General features: G+C 34.8%; 1 protein-coding gene across 13 annotated transcripts in view; it reads right to left on the bottom strand.

Moving 5' to 3' along the window:
- Positions 1-19,826, bottom strand: part of EPB41L2 (erythrocyte membrane protein band 4.1 like 2) — a 121,790-nt gene that overhangs the window by 32,124 nt on the left and 69,840 nt on the right. For all 13 annotated transcript variants that reach the window (XM_054196279.1, XM_054196290.1, XM_054196280.1 and 10 more), the window contains 6 exons: positions 16,008-16,050; positions 8,024-8,099; positions 6,272-6,490; positions 5,729-5,816; positions 3,959-4,111; positions 2,732-2,829 (listed from right to left, as the gene is read on the bottom strand). In XM_054196279.1, coding sequence (XP_054052254.1) covers positions 2,732-2,829; positions 3,959-4,111; positions 5,729-5,816; positions 6,272-6,490; positions 8,024-8,099; positions 16,008-16,050 — 677 coding nt within the window. The remainder of the gene's footprint in view (positions 1-2,731; positions 2,830-3,958; positions 4,112-5,728; positions 5,817-6,271; positions 6,491-8,023; positions 8,100-16,007; positions 16,051-19,826) is intronic.

The following is a 19,826-nucleotide window of genomic DNA, read 5'->3' as shown; positions in this document are numbered from 1 at the left end:
AAAGAGCAGTGAGCTAAGCAGAAGGTTACCATTTTCTCTGAGAGGATGTTTACAGCTTTGTCAGCGTGCTAGCCAGAAGGATCCAATCCTGCATGCCTGAGATGCATACGCAAACACCTGAATCCTAATCTGTTCCAACACATTTTTAAAGAAAACAGAATTCAAGACAGACTAATCCACCCTTCTGCACTAAGTCCACCTACATAATAAAATCACAAGCATCTGGAGCTTCACTTTCACTGCTTCTATAAAGCAGCCTTATGCAATCTTTGTGACAATTATTTCTCCACATTATTTCCAAGAGAGTGTGTATTATGCATTAAGAGGAAGAAGGCTAAGAGGGTTTTTCCAAGGTTCTTTCTGTTCTTTTCCAGTCTTGGCAAGGCTACAGCATTAACTGCCATTTTTATCTTCCACCCTGCTGAGATAAACTTTTAATCTTTTAATGTGAAAAAAACAAGAGAACTAATTACTTCCTGATTAAGGGCATTTGAATGGATTTTTTGTATTACAAGCTTAATTACATGAAATAAATGAAGAATATGCTTTTACCATTTTAAGACATTCTGGGGAAACAGTGAAATAATCATGGAAATTTCAAATAAAACATGATAAAGTAGAATTATAAGCAGGTTTCTGCAGCCATTGGTTAAGATCCAGAGTTGCAGACTCTGCAGACAAAAGATTAATGTAGGTACATAGTCTGACTGGATTTCTTAAAGCAGATTGCTGCTCTTTGAAAATGTTACTAGAATCCTATAAGGTTGAGCTGATACAAGTGAATTCAATGCCTATGGATTGTCATTTTCAATACAGTTCATTGCAAATTTTTATAAGTAACTTCCCATACGTTATAAGAAGATGGATCATAATGCAATTATTTCAGAAAAACTGAAACATTGCAAAAGACAACACAAGGAATCTTACAATGTTATATAGGGCATGCTAAGAGATCTGGTATATCTAGACTGAATACAATTTTCTGTGGTATCACACACAAGCTTTATACATGCTCTGAAAGATCAATAGTCTCTTGGACTGTAGCAATTGCTTTCTGCTTTTTATCTTTGGAGAAAAATAGAGCTGGATTTATTTTACTGTTTTTAAATCAGGATGAGAGGTTCTGAGGATTTTCTGTCTGATGACATCAGTGGAGTATATGGATTTTACAGAATGGTTCAAGTATTTCTTACATAATTCTCATTATAATGTCATTCCTGCTTCATAAGAGTCACTTCTGATTGGAATAAAATCCAATTATTTTTATTATGTCAGAATTTCTGTGGTAAATTTATCTAATACGTATTAATGCTCCTGGAAATTTAGATTTGCAAATGATAGTTCTCAGTTTAGGATTTTTTACTTCCATAAGATTTGTTTTTTCCCTATTGAGGTCCATTTTGTTACTATAAAATTAGCAAATACAGTTTCCCAGCAAACCTAACCACTGCGTAAATTATTTGAAGAGTGTTGATAAACTTTTCATTGCAGACAGAACTGCACCGTATTTGTGCTAATGGACATCACCAGCCAAAGCAGACTTTTAAAGAATAGAATGGTGGACTACTCATCTCAATAAACCTAACCAATTAATTATATCAAACATGAAAAAAAAAAAAATCTTTGATCGGGATTTAAAAGAGAAGTGCTTCAAAATTAAGCATTTTGAGACCGACTGCCAATCTCAGCAGGAATTCTAATATAGCATTCAAGAATATTCTACATTCAATGAAAACCATACAGGGAGAGAGTTTAAGTAATGAACTGCCCAGGTCTCATGTTCCCCAAGTTCTTTGAAGGTCTCAGTCTAGCAAGTACATTCAGCTTAGACTAGTATGAAGAGACAGGATTGCATCTACCTTAAAACACAATTTTATTTATTTTTTTTTTAATAAAAAAACAGGCTGCAGAAGGAGAAAGCTTACCTTTTACATACCCTAGTTACTGTGCTCATTTGAACCAAGAAACTCCGATTCAATGCATATTCAATGCATAATAGATTCAACCTAAATCTGTGACTCCTGGGCTGCACGGGGCACATGCACTCCCTCATGGAGTTTGTGCTATTATAAAAATCAAATGAAGATTTTTCAAATTCCTTTTCAATGGAGGAAGCAGAAAGAGAAACAACTCTGTGGCCTACTGTTAAAGTGCTCATTTACAAATAGACCACAGTTTCAATGACCAATTCAGAATTTATGTTTATCAGTTACAGGGGAAAAAGATGCAAAGTTATTATTATATAAACAAATAGTAGTCTCTTTTTGAGGTGATTCTCTGTTCTTTAAAGAATGACTGTTAACTCAGACCAGTTTATAAATAAGCAAAAATTCAGCTGTAAGCATTTACACTCAGCAGAATATTCTGAAAAGTGAAGTGAATGAAGATTACTGCCAAGCCCTGGGAACTTCTTATGAAGGAGTACGGTGGCTTTCTAGGTGGTCACTCTGAAGAGTTGATCTCTCAAGCAAGTCTTACATATGATCACTATTTTAGTTCCACATTGTCAGCACTCTGAAAGTTTAAATAAAACAGTTAATTGTACCTGAGACCTTCAGAATTGGTAATTTGGGGTCAATTTGGGGTAGCATGTCTTCTGTCTAAGAAGGACTTACTGGACTGAGAAATCAGGGCAAAGAGGGGGGAAATAACCTCAGCTTTCCTCATATCCTTTAAAAGAAATATATAAGCATACCTGGCAAAGCAGGGGAAGCAAAGAATTACCATTTACCTGAAGAAAGTATGGTGCTCCACACAAACCTTCCATAACCTTTTAGCAGCCCGGTGATTTGGCAGTTTGAACCCAATAGTGCTCTCAAACTGTTCCAGCTGGAAAGAATCCACAAATAAATTAACCCATTTCCTTAAGCTGGCTATTAAGCAGAGTTCAGACAGTTCTATTACTGGAACAAGTTGTAATTCTCCTCTCATAAAACTTCATAAGATTTTAAAAAAAAAAAAATCAGAATTTCCAGCCTTTTAATAAAATTATACTTGGCAGGCTAGTTGTGATGGGTAATAATCATGTTATCACTTCCTAGCTGTACTAATGACTCTTTTGAGAAATCCAATAATACTTTAGTGTTCCTTGCTAATTTTCTGACTAGTTGCCCAATGTATTTATTTTTTAATTCCATGAAGTAATTGTACTGCAGGTTGTGCTATACACTTTCCTTGGATTAAATAAAAGTCTGAAATCCATATGGTAGTGTTAAGCTTATCTGATCCTTTTTACTATATAATAGCTCCTTAGCAAAAATATTACATCTATGCACCATCAATAAGTATAAGAACAACACATTTGTTCCAAAACTTACAACTACAACATTCGTATTGTACTGTTGGTATTTAGACTTCTTTTTTTTTTTTAATTCACACAGTTAAAGCTACCTTAAACATTTTAGTGTATAATTTGAAAAAGCATTATAGTATTTGACATTTTGGTTTTTTGGGCTTTTTTTTTAATTTCCAGTTACAATGTGTTCAGATTGTAATCCCCACTCCTTCAGGAACTCCCACAAACTTATAATGGTATCTGAAAAGAAATTTGACTTCACTATTTCCACAGCAGCTAACAGAAAGAGTTATGACATCCTGCAGGACAACTCAAGCCTTTGGTTACACCCATACAACTAGATACGCTGACATTTAGTGAACAATTGTACCCAAAGAGGAAGAGAGGCCGGCTCTCCCCCCGGACTGCAAGTTTGTATAGACAGTAAAAAAAAGTTACAGGGTGGCATCTATTAACAAGATGCCTTCTCGGTTTGCGTTTACTAATCAAGACAAGTGTTTAATACAATCAGTAGAAGCTAAAGAGGAAAATAAAACCCTCTTAAGTTTTGCTCAAATCCAACATAAGCCTGTGGAGGCATCAGGGGAAAAAAATGAGGATGTTATCTTGTTGCTGGATAGAAATGGTATCACAAAAGAAACAAGACAGAAAGGTACTACTTACTTCTGCTGGCCTGACTTTGATGTAGAAATTACTTCGCTTATAGGAAATCTTCAGAATTTTTGGCCAAGCAAAGCGGTTGATCCGGAGTCTATCTTTGTAAATGAGCAGTCCATTAGCACATACACCCAGCATGATATCCACACCTTCAGAATCCTAGCACGTATGAGACAATTCAATAAAAACCAATTTAATAACATTCCAAACAAGTAATTATTGCTGGCATACCTTGAGGGAATAATGCAACTGGGACTTGTTTCATATTCAAACCTGAAAGACCCTGACAATGAGATTCTTAAGGCAGAAATAGCCAAGTATATTAATTTTATAGGAAAGGTTTGGACTCTTAAGTAACGGCTTTGGCACTCATATGCCCTTGCATATGCCACAGTTCTGGGAAATTCTTTGATATTCTTGCAACAGGGACCAAGTCAACAGCTTACACATAAGGAAAGGTGTGGTGGTTGTGCTACCAGTAATTTCAACACATATTATAAGAAGAAAAATTAAAAACAGGCCTTTCCAAATTAAAACATAGTCAGTGGAAATCTGAACAAGTTGATGATCATGGTGATCTTTTACAATCACCTCCTATTTCAGTAGAGAATGGAAGTAATGGCTGAAAGCATCAAGATAATGATTTCAAAGTGCTGGTGGGCTGGGTTTCTGAGCACCCTGTTCCACTGACAGCGTTTGATGCGAGTTTTACAGGCTACAAAACTCGTCGCTTACTGATAGGGCTTCGATACACTGTACAGCAGAATATCATGTCTTCCCCAACAACAAGTCAACTACATCAAATGCCAACACTTCAAAGCTTACAACACTAAAAACTTTAAAAGTTGCTTCACTAGCATAATTAACAGCTGCAAGCAGATCCTGGCAAACAACAATTCTAATGCTTGCAGTTACTTCATTAGTCAAAAGAAAGCTCCAATAAAACTCTAAAATTCTAAACTCCTTAAAACACTAGAGACCAAATGAAATGCCATGCTGCACTTGAATTTAAAAATTAATAAATGTTACAGACATAGTTAATGTATGTGAATTAAAATTTAAGTATATTTCTTTCAAGTGTGTTCACAGAACACAGGAAAAAGTCTACGGAAAATTGCAAAGACAAATGCACACTGTTTCTATATGAAACAGAATTAAGCAATGTTTCTCCAGTCCTTAGAAGTCTTGGGTGCTGTTTGTTTTTGGTTTTTTTTTAAATATAGGACTGATATGCTTACAATGCATTAATTTTACTAATGATTTGAGACTCTGGATTTGTGCGAGGGAGTGGGAGGGGGTTGGTTAGTTGGGTTTTTAACTAAAAAAAAATCCCACTAGAAATGCAAATTTGACTTGACCTACCCAGAGGAGAAGAAAAAGCACCAAAAGCCACCCTCCCCCAAGACCTCCTTTCCCCTCTGTTTTTAACTCTCATGGTATTACAAAAATGATTAAATGTTCTTTTAGGCTTTACTTTACGGCCCCACATCTCCTTGGCACCAAAAATCTGTCATTCAAAAGGTATTTAGCCACTCTTATGAATAAAATATTATTTCTAAGCTGCACATACATCTATGCATTAAATAATCTTAGATTTAAAATTAATTTTAAGTACATTAGAGCTGTAAAATGAGTAATTTTCATGAGCAAGAGATAAAAGGCTTATATCTAAGAACTGAAGGTATGAAGTTTTTTAAATTATCTATATATATTATGTTCTTTAATACTAAGCATGTCTATCCTCAAACAAAACAAAACCAAACCAATCCCCAATACCTTGGCATGATGTAAATCCACTCCATACATGGAGAGTCTCTTAGCATTTTCTAGGAACTGGGAATCCGCCTGTGCTGGAGTCAAGCCCCTAAAACCATTGAATAAGCCTTGAGTTTATTGACAAAAATAACTGAGAATCAAACCTGAATGGAATCCTGGAATTCAGACACATAGAAAAACCTCATTTTGTAAAGTATCAATAGCATTTTTTCCCTAAATGGAAAATGTTCTTTCAGAGCGTATTATATTCCTTTAGTAGAGATTTCTGCTTTCAGTCTTGCAAAATATTCTAGCTGTACGTTCCTCAAACTAATCCATATGCTCAGGTAAAAATATTTTCTCCAGAAGTTTTCTTCTGAGATCTTGGTGAAGCTACTATTTTCAAACTGAAATTTTCAAACACATGAAAGTAAGAGGTTCTAGTTATATAGCAAAAGATTTCCAAAGTAACAACTTCAGGTTATCAGTTTTATACATCCTCTTAAGAGAACTGACATAAAGGTGACATGATGATTTCATTTAATCCCATTGTATCTGACACACCTGTGTGTTTTGTGTAGCTCAGCTACCTTCTCTTCCATTTCTTGAGTTTGATTGGGTGCAAATTGGAATTCACTGATATAGTCACTGCGGTGCTCCTCTGGGTCATGATCACCCAGCTCAGCCTGCAGGGTATATGAACCAAGCAGGGCGTGAGTCACAAAAGAACATGGCAGTCGACCAGAAGCAATATCCTGACGAAGCTGTAGGCACAAGAAATATCTGCAAGACAAAGGAAAGCAGGAAAAAACAAACAAATATAAGAACAAAGAGAGTGTTACCAATGGCAAGTTTATGAGAAATACAGTAGAATTTACTGAGATGCATGTGATCATATAAACATATTTATAAATGAGGTGTAACAAATTATTAACGCATTGACTTATATTATTTGAGCATTATTGCCACACAGTAGATTTCCCTTCCATTTTTAAGAGTGAATATTACTTTCATAAATAACCTGAAAAGCAGGAAAAATTCTGATACCCAATATAAATGAATGAAAAACTGTATCTAGTTTGTAACAGAAGTTGACTTGGAAACTCCTTCATTTCACATTCCAGCCTGCAGGTATCTAAGGTTTACAAATTAAAACCCACGCATTTCCTTTGAAATTTCCCTTTGGCTTTAAAATTCTAACTTTTATACCCCTTGCAGTTCATGAGATAATCAAGTCACGTAACACACAAAAGAGATCCAGTTCAGTACTGAACCCATAACTGCCTTCCTTAAACCATCTATATATTAGAATTTAATATTTTAGGTACTGCATACAGTCTTCTACCAAATTTAACAAGTTAACAATCAGCAGACATCCCTAACACATATTTTTAATGTATATAATGTAAATTTTAAAAAAGTTTTACAAGTGAAGCTTAAATTTTAAGGAATTTAGCTTTAAGCTATAACCATTAAAATGTTTTTATCATCTGGACACGCAATTGGAAAGTCAACCAACATGCTGAAAATTTTCAAAGAAAACAGCTTCTTTGAAATACACTGCATACTAAATGTCTGAGACTATTTGTAGTAATATATCAACTACACACTTGTGTAGCCATCTTACTTTATGCAGAAGACCGATACAATGTGATGTATAGTAACACACATATTGCCTCAGCAGAGTCAGCTAGCTCCAAACCAAAACTAGGTGTTTAGGTTTTGCATCGCTCCTGAAAAAAATGAGCGTCAATTCCCTGCACTGTACTCCCTGGTTATGTTAGTCTCACAATGCTACTTTTTAAGTGCCCAATATCCACTGTATTCTAAATACCTCCTATTTAGGAACTTCGGAAGATAATTCTTTTCAGGTTTTGTTATGTTTATGGTTTTATTTAATGCATATGTATAAAACTATATTTTCACCAACCTAGCCTAGAATATTACTGAATTACCTTGGATCCCTTGAGCTTCGCTCTTAATATCAATACACCCACACCCTCATTTGCTATATAGTAAAGCAGAAGCCCAACAATAAAGCACTGTTTTCTTTCAAATATCATCATTTGCATCTTGCCTCCCGCCCAGACCATATCCCGACCTCTCATTAAATTCTTCTTTCTCAAGTTTCCTCCTGAAGTTTTCACTTTGCCTTTTCAACCCGTTCCACAAAGCAGTTGATATAAGAACATCTATAGTGCTCTACAGTAATAGCCAAACCTGTTACAGCATCCAGAAACTGAAGAAGAAATTTTACATGGCCTTCAAATTAGACTAACAGCCATTTTAAAGTTTAAAATTAGGAACTACACATACCTAGTGATATCTTCAGTCAGCTGCGAAGGATCAGGAGGATAAAACTTCACATTAAAGGTGAATATCCAAGGTAAACCTAAACATGGGAAATGCCTGATTGTTAGTCTCAAACAAGTTGAAGTAAGCAAAGAAAGAACCTTACTGAAAAATGTTAGTCAGTCATATAAATCTTAGATCACCAAAATCTTGAAGAAATTTTTTTTTCCCCTATTTTTAAACATATTAGTAAGAAGCATAGATTATTTTCATTATCAGGTTGTAACTCATATACACATAGAGTGAAAGATTAGCATGGGAAAAATTATTTTCAAAGGATGCTTTACAATAAGTTACATAAATATCAGAATAAGTTTTTAATGTGAAAACTACCATAATATATTAACGCTTTTAAGTTATTCTGTGTTCAAAGACACTTGCACTGAATTTGTGTTTATTTCCAACTCCTCCAAGGCTAACAGTCTCCCCCTACTCAAACTGACTGTTAGTTTGAGAGACTGTACAATAACTATGAACATGAGATGTCAAAATGAGGTCTGCATTGCATACAACAGAAAGATAATACGTAAATTATTCATATTCATACAGAATGCGTGGAAGAAAAAAATATTAGCCATTCCTTCTTTAAAATATTTTTTCTGAAACAACAGCATTAGCATCCATAATAGCAATGATATTTTAGGTTTAAATTCTCATGTGTTAGAACTGTTAACACCACATGCACTTTATAAGCAAAAGCATGCTTAAAACTAGATTAATAATTTGACAAAGCATAAATTGCTATCTTTCATCATAGCTCTAGTTTTATAGAAATTTTTAAGATTTGAAAACTGGTCACCCATCAATAATCAAAATACATTCTCAGAAGGTTACTCTACCAGTATTGTAAACTATGTGCAAGAGGAATATGTTTGTTGGGATGTACTAGTAACTTCACAAAATGTATAACTTCCTAATTCAAACAGATTTTATTAAGTACAATGCAGACATACATAAGTAATAGAAAATCCCAAAATAGGAGCCTAGGAAAAAAATTTAATAGTTTGGCTTTGTGTGCTGCTGTAAAGCAAATGCAGTTGAGCTTTATCATATCTTGCCAAACATAATGAAAGTAACACTACAATGTAGATCTGCTAAAAATGATGAAGAAAGAGAAGAAAATAAATCAAAACATTATCAAAATAATTAGGTAGCCATCTTTGTCTTCCTCTTGTCCCTTTTCTCCTAATACAAATATCGTGGTGAAAGACTTAGCAAAAATAATCTTTGGTAAGAAAAGTTTGTAATTTTAAAAAGCTTGATAATGAATTTTGAACAGTAAATAATTTTTAAAATCTGTCCTATACAGATAAATCATGCTTTGAAAAAAACGTGTATTTTTAAAAGAACCAAAAAAAAACTGACGTGCCATTTCCCATATTATGCTAGAAAAAGAGTGCTGACATTTTTGTTTAAGGTTATTCTCTTTAAAAAAACACCTATTCTAAAATTTCACAGCTGTTAAAGGTGAAGTGGTGCTTTGTGTCAAAATTTCTAATGTCCTTCAACATTTCAAAAATTATCTCAATTTTTCAGACATGACTTTTCATTACAGCACTTCAATTTCTGCTTAAATGTGAACTCATTCTCCACCTGGCTGCTAAGTCACCAGGTTCGTTTTGAGAGCTCAGGGTTTTACTGTGTCTTAATGTTAATGATAAGTTTGCTTACAAAATAAGGCAGGACACCTTAAATGAGAAAGCCTAATTTACCAGCTGTACACACAGTACTGAATCGGGTAAAATATGCCTCATTGAATCACCTACTGCAATGAAGTGCAAGACAGAATTAAGACAAAAATATCTTTAAAAATGTCTAACAATAATTAATACATATAACATGAACAAACAGAATTAAAGTTGGAATAGATTAGTTCACTTCCATTATTTAATGAAAAGTTGCTGATATTCAGTAAGCCAAACTGATGAAGAGAAGCAACTGGTTCAAAACACCTATGTAAAACGTGTTTAGGGAGAGTTGCCATGTTAACAAGGCTGTGGGATGGGGAGAGATGGATGAAGGATGTGTCCTTCCACACAGGTATTAAACCAGTCTTCAAGTTTTCCTGGAATGAAACAATTTTTTCCTGGTCTAAAATTGCAGTTCAACTAGTCACATATGAAGTCCTTCTAACCTATTTCTCTTTCTTGTCAGCATTTCTACAGTTTGCTTTTAGAAAGGACTGTAGCCAGGAGACCTGGACACTGTTTGAAGAAATAAATAAATAAATTATATTCTTTATAGAAAGCTAAAAAGAGCATAAATCCTCAGAATCTATACACTATATGAACAATTTCAATGTCTACTCATACTAATTCCCATAGCTAATCCATAGAAAAAATGTCGTAGTTTGACTTTCTACTAAATATTTTCTGGACAGTTGGTGCCCTTATATTTTGGCTGATTACTGAAAGCACATTTATCCCCTGAATATAGACTAGCAAGTATATTACAATGTGCACAGTTTATATTTATACTTCTCAGTACAGCATACTGTTTATAGCCACATAATGGAAGCATACAAACATAATTGTCTTCACACAATAATGCACACTATTGCTAGCACTTTGAATTGGTGTCCAAGACAAAAATAAATAAATACGTCTGATATTTAAAATGATATTTAGCATTCTGTCCCTGATAAGGCTCTCTGTTTTGATATTTAATGGTATGGACAATAGAAATGTCAAAATTTTTTCTAGCCAGCATGTTACCTCAAAAATGCTTCTGTGGCAACTTCAGGCACATTCTTAGAGAAAAAGAATGCAATATAACCAACCAGCTAGCAGCATACAATTAACGTGATTCATCCCATTCAAACTGGGAAATCAGTGAGGGTTTTTTTTCCAGTAAGGGCTTTTTTTGGCTTTTGCTGATGATACCTCTGTGTCTCAGCTAATATTTTTTGGGTACTGTGTGATTTGGACAGATAAACTGCTTACAGATAGATGAAAAAAGCCCTGTAAAATTAAGAAAATTACTTCTTCTATAATTTTTCTTAAGTTACTTTCAAGAAAATTAAAGAAATAAGATCCATATCCAGTACACATTTTCAAAAATACATAAAAAAACCGGCAGAGTCCAGCCAGCCCTAGATGGACTAACAAGATTCAGCTCACAAGTTCAGACATCTCCAAATTGCAAAATCATTCTTTAAAATTAGTAGACAAACAGGAGCACTTCTGCAGGACAACTCTTCCCTAGCACAGGTGCTTATTTCTCTTCACCAACTATAAGCTAGACTCTAGTGTAATTAGCTTAGATCAAAATTAGCTACAACTTTTACAGATGTGTATTTAATTACATAAAAGAGATGGATATAAAATAAAGCGTCCCTGCATAAAGTAACGACCGTATTTTGATGCCTGAGCTTAACTGTGTTTTGTTAGTAAAATCAGACAGCCAGAGCCGTACATTTAAAATGCAAGACTATTGCTTAATTAATTCTAACTTCCCTTAGCACTTTAAACACACATTTCTTAAATATTTCAGTCTACTGTGTTGCAAAATTTCAAACTCATGCTGTATTATTCTCACATAATTGTATTTATGAGTTTATCACCATTTGGTTTACTGTGCAATTTGAAAATATACCTATTTAACCGTATCATTACCCTTCCATATCATCCTCTTTCCTGAGCACTTAGGATGCTTAGGCTGTATTGCAGGATATACCACAGAACCAGTATCAAAAATCCATTTCAACTCCACAACATTCCCAGAACTACCTTAATTCTTGGCTACTTACGTCTCAAACAGAAAGCCAGTATTCCATTTGGCTGTTTTTATATTCCCCAATCTGAATGACTGGATGACCATAAACAAAAGGATGCTGAGAACGGCCTTCAACATGAATAAGGAGCCAGGTTTAAACTTGTAGCCCAAGATTTGCCACCAGCTGCCTTACCTATTGTACTGTTTCATCTGTTCCAATCCATTTCTACAGAATTACAGAGGATTTCTCTCAACTCCCTCAAAAATTAAACTGAATCAAGTAACAAGCAAATCAAGTTTTTTGTCTTCACTCCTTCAGTCAATCGCTCCTTTTTGAAAAGGAAGTAACTTTTCTATCACCAAAACCATTATCTTTTTTGATGCCAGTGGATACAGTTTCATTCAACCCTTGACTACTGAAATTTAGTTATCTACATAAGACACAACCCATGCCCTTTATAGCCAATAGAAAAAAACCAGACATTTGCAAAGGCTGGCTTGGTTCCTGTCTCAGGCACCCATTTCAGAACGCACTCAACTCACCTGCTGAAAGTGCCTGTTCCTTCAAGAAAACAAGTGCAATCACCTTAGGTAGACAGAGTTAACCTAGATTAGGATCAGATTAATCATATTCTAGGTAGTGATGAGCTTCTAGAATCTTTCTGGCTAAAGAAGCATTCTCCTGACAAAAGGCAATAAGACAACTTTACAGCTAACTTCAATAGCAAAACCATCTAAATTTATCCTTTATCAGATGAGAATGCACAGAAAAACACACCTACACCAGTCTATTCTGCCCTCAGAACATCCAAATCCTCATTTTTTTTTTTTTTTAAGAAAAAAAGACAGGATATGAGACAGGGAAGTTTCTATATTTTATCATAGAGATTTTTTTTTTGGTAATAAAAATACTAATCATGCTGCAGACTGGAAATAGATTTAACTGACATAACATTACCTTGAATGTAAGCAACTATTTCACACAGCATGGAAGTTAAATATCTATTTGGAAGAGTATAAATTATATCCACACCAAAACCAGGACATATCCTGAAAATAGTTTCAAAACTTGTGAGAAGTTCTATAACTCATGTTCATATATTTCCATTACACAAACAGCAAGAGCAAATAATTAGGTTCCCCCAAACTGATGGCTTACACGTTCACACCTCGAATCTTTACCCATGATTTAACTGTGAACATTTGAAGTGCAGACAAAAGACTGGTCTTCAACTGCAATTAGCTGTGATGAAATCAAGTTTATGTAGTTTACTCATTCAACCCTGTTACACTGAGGATGAGAGGAATGAAAATACCCCCACACAAAACTGAGTGGAACATCATGTGTTCTATATAAACTGCATGTACAACATCTCACACAGACAGATTCTCAAATTAAATTTTATATAAGGGTGAACCACCACACTCTCTGTGAGGTCTGGGATTTGACTATTCTAAGGTCAGTTGCTACTGCTTGTACCATCACTATATCCGAGCTGAAATTCTCGATTTTGCAAAAGCCTGAATCAACTTTAGGTGTAGCAGTTTTCAAGATGATAGTGACAGAACTTAAGTAATTCAATCAACGACAGGTGGGTAATTACAAGGTTTTAACACATGCCAGTGGATATCCAATTACATGAGTTAAAAAAACCTCAAGAATTAATTTTCCTGAAGAGATCAGGCTGGCTGAAAACAAACAAGCTTTTTGCCACCTTCATAGCCCTGAGAACAGAGCAAGTAATTTGTAGATCAGGTTCTTTAGCCGAAGTAACATTGGTAATTGCTGAGATCCAACATAGCTGCCCAGCCAAAGGCCAATCTAGAGAAAATGAGAGATCACATAGAAGGCTTTAGGACCTTGACTTAACAAGAGGCAGTGTGATGCAGAACATGACTTGGGGGAGACTACAGTATTCTTATTTCAGTCACAGGTGGTACATACATGCCCATCGTGCAGAGTACTGGTATTGCTCACATGTAAGAGAGAGACAGAGATTGTTATAAGTATTAAGTTGCAAACTGATGTGCTGAACTCCACTTCCAAATTTGTCACCTTTGTGTGTTCAGATCAATGTATTTGTCCAGATACACTTGCCTAGCAAGCTAGTACTTCAGTTTGTGCTGTACAAGAGAAAAAGAAATTAGTTTCTTCGTGTCAAACGTTCAAATGGACTAGTAGGTTTTACAGGTACCTTTAACTTATTAGAACTGAGTTTATGTACATAAGATTTGCATTCTTGATTCAAAGAGAAATATATTTAGAACTAAGCCTGAAACAAAGAAAAGCCTCATTACTTTATACTCATGTAATTGGGGGATAAAACTTGTCTTTTGCAGTTACATCCCAATATCTGGAAACTTTAATATACTGATTATGAGGGACACAACTCACAGTATGTCGATTACTTGCAAATTGATGTAAGCAAGTTTCATTTTAAAAATACTTAAAATGGTGTTCTTACTTCATTGTTTGCCTTACACACGATATCTATCAGCTCTGAAGTGCTACAAACCAGAGGAAAAATTCCAGTCATGATGCCTAATTCAAGAAACTGGACATGATCTCCAGTATACAATGTTGATCTTCATGCTGTATGAAAAATCACATCACCTTGAAATATTTTTGTAGTACATATTATACAGTATTAAAACAATGTTGTATACTGCATCCAAAAATTTTTCAGGTCAATTCCTACATTTCAGATTCATGACACTTATTTGTAGGCTAGATAGCATGCAGATCACTACAGAAGACAATAACAAAAAGTATCAGTGTCCTCAATATTTTGTCAAATGCTAAATCCAAACAAAACAGCCTTTAACCCATGTATTTGGACAACTAATAGGTTTTTACTGAAGACCTACAGAATAAGAAGTCACAGTACCAGTAACTTTTCCTTAATTAAAAGGATGGCCTCTACTTGCAACAGTATATTAATACATTCACTATTTTAATAGGTCTAGTTTGCTTTTACAAGAGCATGTTAGATCAAAAAAATATTTTCCAAGGAAACTTCTGTAACTTCCATTTCTTCACTGAAAATACACACGACACCTTCCTAGTAAGGTATAAAGAAAGAATTAACACCACTATGATTTCTGAAAAAGTATGAATGCCGCCTTAAAATAGGAAATTAACAATAGTAAAAAAACCACCTGTTTATCACTGTAAATAACATGCTGCTGTTCTTAACTACAAGTGCTCCCACTGGATCACATTCCCCAAAAAAGTTCAAAGTCAGTTTCTTAAACAACTTAAATTCTTGTTGTGTTGGAAGTGTAGACATGTAAATCTTATTATCATCATCATCTCCTCCTCACTTATATTTTCTATCAAACACTACCAAAAAAAGGTTTCCATCAAAAACAAAACAACAACAAAAAAATCCCTGCATTGTCCACAAATGAATAAAGAAATGAGAAGATTTTTCAGTAAGGTCAAGGGCTGTCTAGCACTTCTTAGTGGCTACTTATTTTGTGACTTGTAGACTCAGGAAGAGTATCTCCTAAATTTACTCTCCATCCACTCCCCTAGCTACTACAAAAGCTATCTGGCTAGTGAAGAGTTTTGACTGAGTTTTATGCAGACTAAAATAAATTACTCATTGTGTATAGTATAGGAAGCAGAAAGACCTTTCATATTAAATCAGTCTGAAAAGCACTGTAGAGAGACATTCCAAGATTATGTTCTCTATTTTATTTCCATTCTAGAAATGATGGATACATCAAAAAAGCCAATGCTGGACTGATCAGTATCGAAGAATATCCATTTTCTGTAAGACACATTGATTCTCTTTTCATAATTTCATATTATTCTGGTGAGTCTTGAAGTTAGACAATCCTATAGCAACAACCATGACCATCTTTGCAAGATGATATTCTCCATCCCATAACCCAAATATCAGCACAAAGTTGAAAAACATGTATGGTTTCAGGATGCAAAAAGCTCAACTATTAGTTACATACAACACAGCAAAATTTGGAGGCAGCAGCCAGTATAATGATTAACTTCTACAGCACAAGGCTGAGTAATTCTTTCTCTCCTTCTTGGACAGCGGACAGAAATAGCAGCTTTGCTTTCTGTTCTAAGGCTGAATACATCATTATCAGATATAAATTATTTTAATTTTCTAAGTATACAATTTAGTCAACATCCAGGCTACTCTGTTTATGAGGAATATTTCTGTGAGGAAATAAAAGGAGCATAACAGCTGAATACAGAAGTACTTACTTCGAATTTGTCTCTTAATTTCCTTAGAAGAATCTAGCCAGTTCTGGAAAAGAAAAAAAAAAAAAAGAAAAAAACAAAACCACAGGCAGCGTTTAAAAATCATTTCAGACTGGACATGGTGAAGTAATTTCATACAGTGCAGTTACAATTTGTATTGTTCAGACATCTGTTCTATTTTAAAATAACCCAGAGAATTCTAAAATTGAACTTGTGATTTGCTAGCACGTCTCCCCACCCATGAACATGAGAGAAACTGTGTAATGCCACTGTCTTCATGGTTGTCTTATTCTTTTAGACTATTTATGACCTGTAATTTTAAAAATGGACAGTCTTACAGTGGAGGTGGTCTAGCAAATTACAATTGACAAACGCAATACTCCTTTTATTGACATAAGCAAACTTTTCAAGAACGGCTATGTAATCTCTACACGTCTGTGCTTATATGCCCATATAGTTACTTAAGACAATATTGCTCTTGAACTCCAGACACTTACTATTCCCATCATTTGTCTTAAGGCATATACATTTTAGTTCTGATAACATTAAAAGATGTTTGGAAAAACCTAATCAAATGTCATGCTTTTTTTCTGACCTCCCCAAAAGCAAAGTTCTCTGTGAACATGTATTATGTTAACGCTGATACACTAGCAAGGTCGAAATCTAGATGCTCAGCTCTATTTTAGGCAAGACAAATAAAAGTCAGTTTTTCATATTTAGATGATTCACTATAAATGTGTTCTATCCTCAATACCAAAAATATTTTTATATAATCTATGCAACCTATTACATAGTTCATGCATTTTGGTTAACATTGATCTGCGCAAAGAGACTTTTTTGTGACTGATCATCCAAAATCTAACTTTGGGAAGTGAGACTAAGAAATCAGTCATGTGTAATCATCAGTAACTCAGACAATCCTGTTTATTACTTTTACCCATACATGTCAGTAAATAGATTGAACGAGAGACTAGAAACATAAGCCTTTTAACTGCAATTCTTGAGAATTTACGTTAGACAGTGTTTGAACGTTTATTTCCCACAGCCAGACACACATACACAAGCATACACATGGCAGAAATACACATGCACACAACCAGCCTGCCAGCAAGACTTGGCACATTTCAAAGAGAGATATGCAAAGTAGGGAGGAATCAGCAACTGACTTATAAGCTCAAGGATGACATTTGCATTTCCACAAACCACTGCACATACTAGCAGCTTTAAAGTCAGAGGGGACCCCCAGTGCCAGCACAAGTGTTGCTGAAGGCACATCTCTACCAATGTTCCTTGCTTACCCAGCCAAGTAGAGGATACTGGGTATAACGTGACTCACCTTTCAGTCACCTTCAGGTACCAAACTCCAGACCCAATTGTTTTCTAACATCATATCCCTCCGTCTTTACCACAGGCTTTTCCACCCAAAGTCAAATTTATTTCAAGAGACAAAACATTCTAGTCTACAGTTTTATGGGTCTGTATGGATTAAGAGAATGTGGACCTACACATTTTTGCACTACTACAAATCTTTTCTGTAGATCACTTCTGCTGATAAAGGATGTGACTTCTATGAGTATTACCCCAAAAATATTAAGTTCCCTGTTATAAATGACCTTGATCCAAGCTGATTTCGGCACAAAAGCACCGTGTGTATTTAGACAAACATCATTTACAAATTAAATGCAAAAACCCCTTCTCATCATTTTTATAGATGTAATTAAAAAAAATATAATAATTTCACATTTCTTGCTTAAAGAGGTCTGCAACCTCTACATTTCATAGCTACTATAATTGTTACAAAGGAAGATATACAAAACACTCCTCCAAGAAATCTGGATACCATTTATTCTGCTTAAGTCAGAAAAACTGCTATCTGTTGGAAGAGCCTTGACATGAAAAGGCCTTGGAAGACAACAGAAGTCTTCAAATAATTTTAACTGAGACTCACTTCAGCTAATTATCATCCTAGGTTTTCAGTTTTGGCATGAATTCCACTCCGAAATGATACACAGCCATATGCTTCCAATTACAGAGATAACTACAAGTAGCTTAAACTCTGAAATTTTAGATGAAGTATAGTATGAAGTAAAGTAAGTAAATAAGTATAGAATATAGCATGGTGTAACGACAGCAGAAAACTAGCATTCGTGAGTATATGTTACTTTCAGTGCTTTATCTTTTATCATTATAAAGTAGGAGAAAAGAACATACAATACAGAATAAGCTGCAAGATGAGAAGAATAATCATTTCTTTACAGAAGTTATACAGTTCATTTTCCTGAAGTAAGCTTATTGGAAACAGACTCTGCCACTAACTTTCATTACTGTTCTGTCAAATAAAATCAGATGCTTATATTCCATTTATATGTATAATTACAGGGGTGGTTTTTGTTGCATCTGTGTCTTCTGTTATGGATAAAACAAACACTATTGAAAGAATCTACCCTGAAATAGACCTCTTAATGCAGAATAGACAGGTCTGTCTTTCAAAACAAAAGACAAAGTGTATACACACTACTTTGCCCCAGTAGGCAGAAATCTATTTGTTTTAATTTGTGAATGGTAAGGTTGTAGATGACACAAAGTAATGAATTGTCTAAGAACAACAAAACGTTCTCTACCAGTACAAAAGTATTTTGTACAAATCCAGAAAAGCAGCATTTCCAGCTGGTGCCCAGAACATAAGAGCAGAAGCTTTCTAACACTTCTGCAGACCAATTACAGTGTGAATGGAGCATTCATAAATTTTTGAGGGTGTACTGCAATGAAATCACTAACTAAACTTTAGACCAATAAATTTAACATTTGCAAAACAACAAAAGAAATCATTAATGAATAATTTGACCTAAATAGTTTTAAAATGTGTATTAAAGCTAACAAAAATGAGTCTGATTTGAAGACACAACATCTCTCCCAGCTGCACAGAACACCCAAAGAGAAAATGGGACTCCTCCTCCAATGGTACCCCGATGGTGCATTAGGGAGCAGCTCTAATTCAAAAGAGTGCCTGGCATTCAGTTTCCACACCCCACAGCTGCCGTCGAGTTCAACAGCTGGCTCATAAATGGGTGGCTGTGATGAGTGCACAAGAATGAGAAAAACACATCATTCAGCATTTAGTACTGACGGGCCTGGAGGTCAGAGATTTGGGGCATTTTAATCTGAAGAGGTTAACAGTCAGAAGAAAAAAACGCATCAGAAAGAACTGGAACTGAGATGAAAAAAAGAATTCAAACTTACTATAGAGGTGAACAAAAGAGAAGGCCCTAAAACCAGTAAGAGTTCCAAGTCCCCAAGCTTTCTTTGGCAGCTATGGCTGAACAAAACTGATCAGCCCCCCACACTTCCATCTATTAATTAAATCAAAGAATAAAATGTTAAATGGTTTGGTTTTGCCTTTTCTTTTTTTTTTTTAAGAATGAGAAAAAGTTGAGACACTTAAAAACCCTAAGACAGAAGCATTCATTAAAACTATACCACAAATATTACATACTGGAAACAATTTAAATGATCTTCATCCATGAATTAAAAAAATCCCTTTGATAACAAAAATGAGTGCTCCAGTCTTACTGAGCACATTCTGTCTAGCTATAAAATTTCAAGCTTAACAGCATGAAAGAAATGGCAGTTGAGGAGGGGGAACTTTCTCAGCACACAAACGGTAATCTTGCCATACTAAGACACTGCAGGAGCTACACTTCACATTATCAGGATATGTTTATACTATAACTGGTGTACAAACTTCCAAACACAGTGCTGTGCAGAAGTGGTAGCTTTGAATTAGGTTAGCTTGAGTGACAATAGCAATAAAAATAAGCAAGC

This window comes from Rissa tridactyla, chromosome 3 (assembly GCF_028500815.1).
Source record: "Rissa tridactyla isolate bRisTri1 chromosome 3, bRisTri1.patW.cur.20221130, whole genome shotgun sequence".
NCBI lineage: Eukaryota > Metazoa > Chordata > Aves > Charadriiformes > Laridae > Rissa > Rissa tridactyla.
The sequence above is the reverse complement of the archived record's forward strand: the minus strand, read 5'-3'. Positions and strand labels throughout refer to the sequence as shown.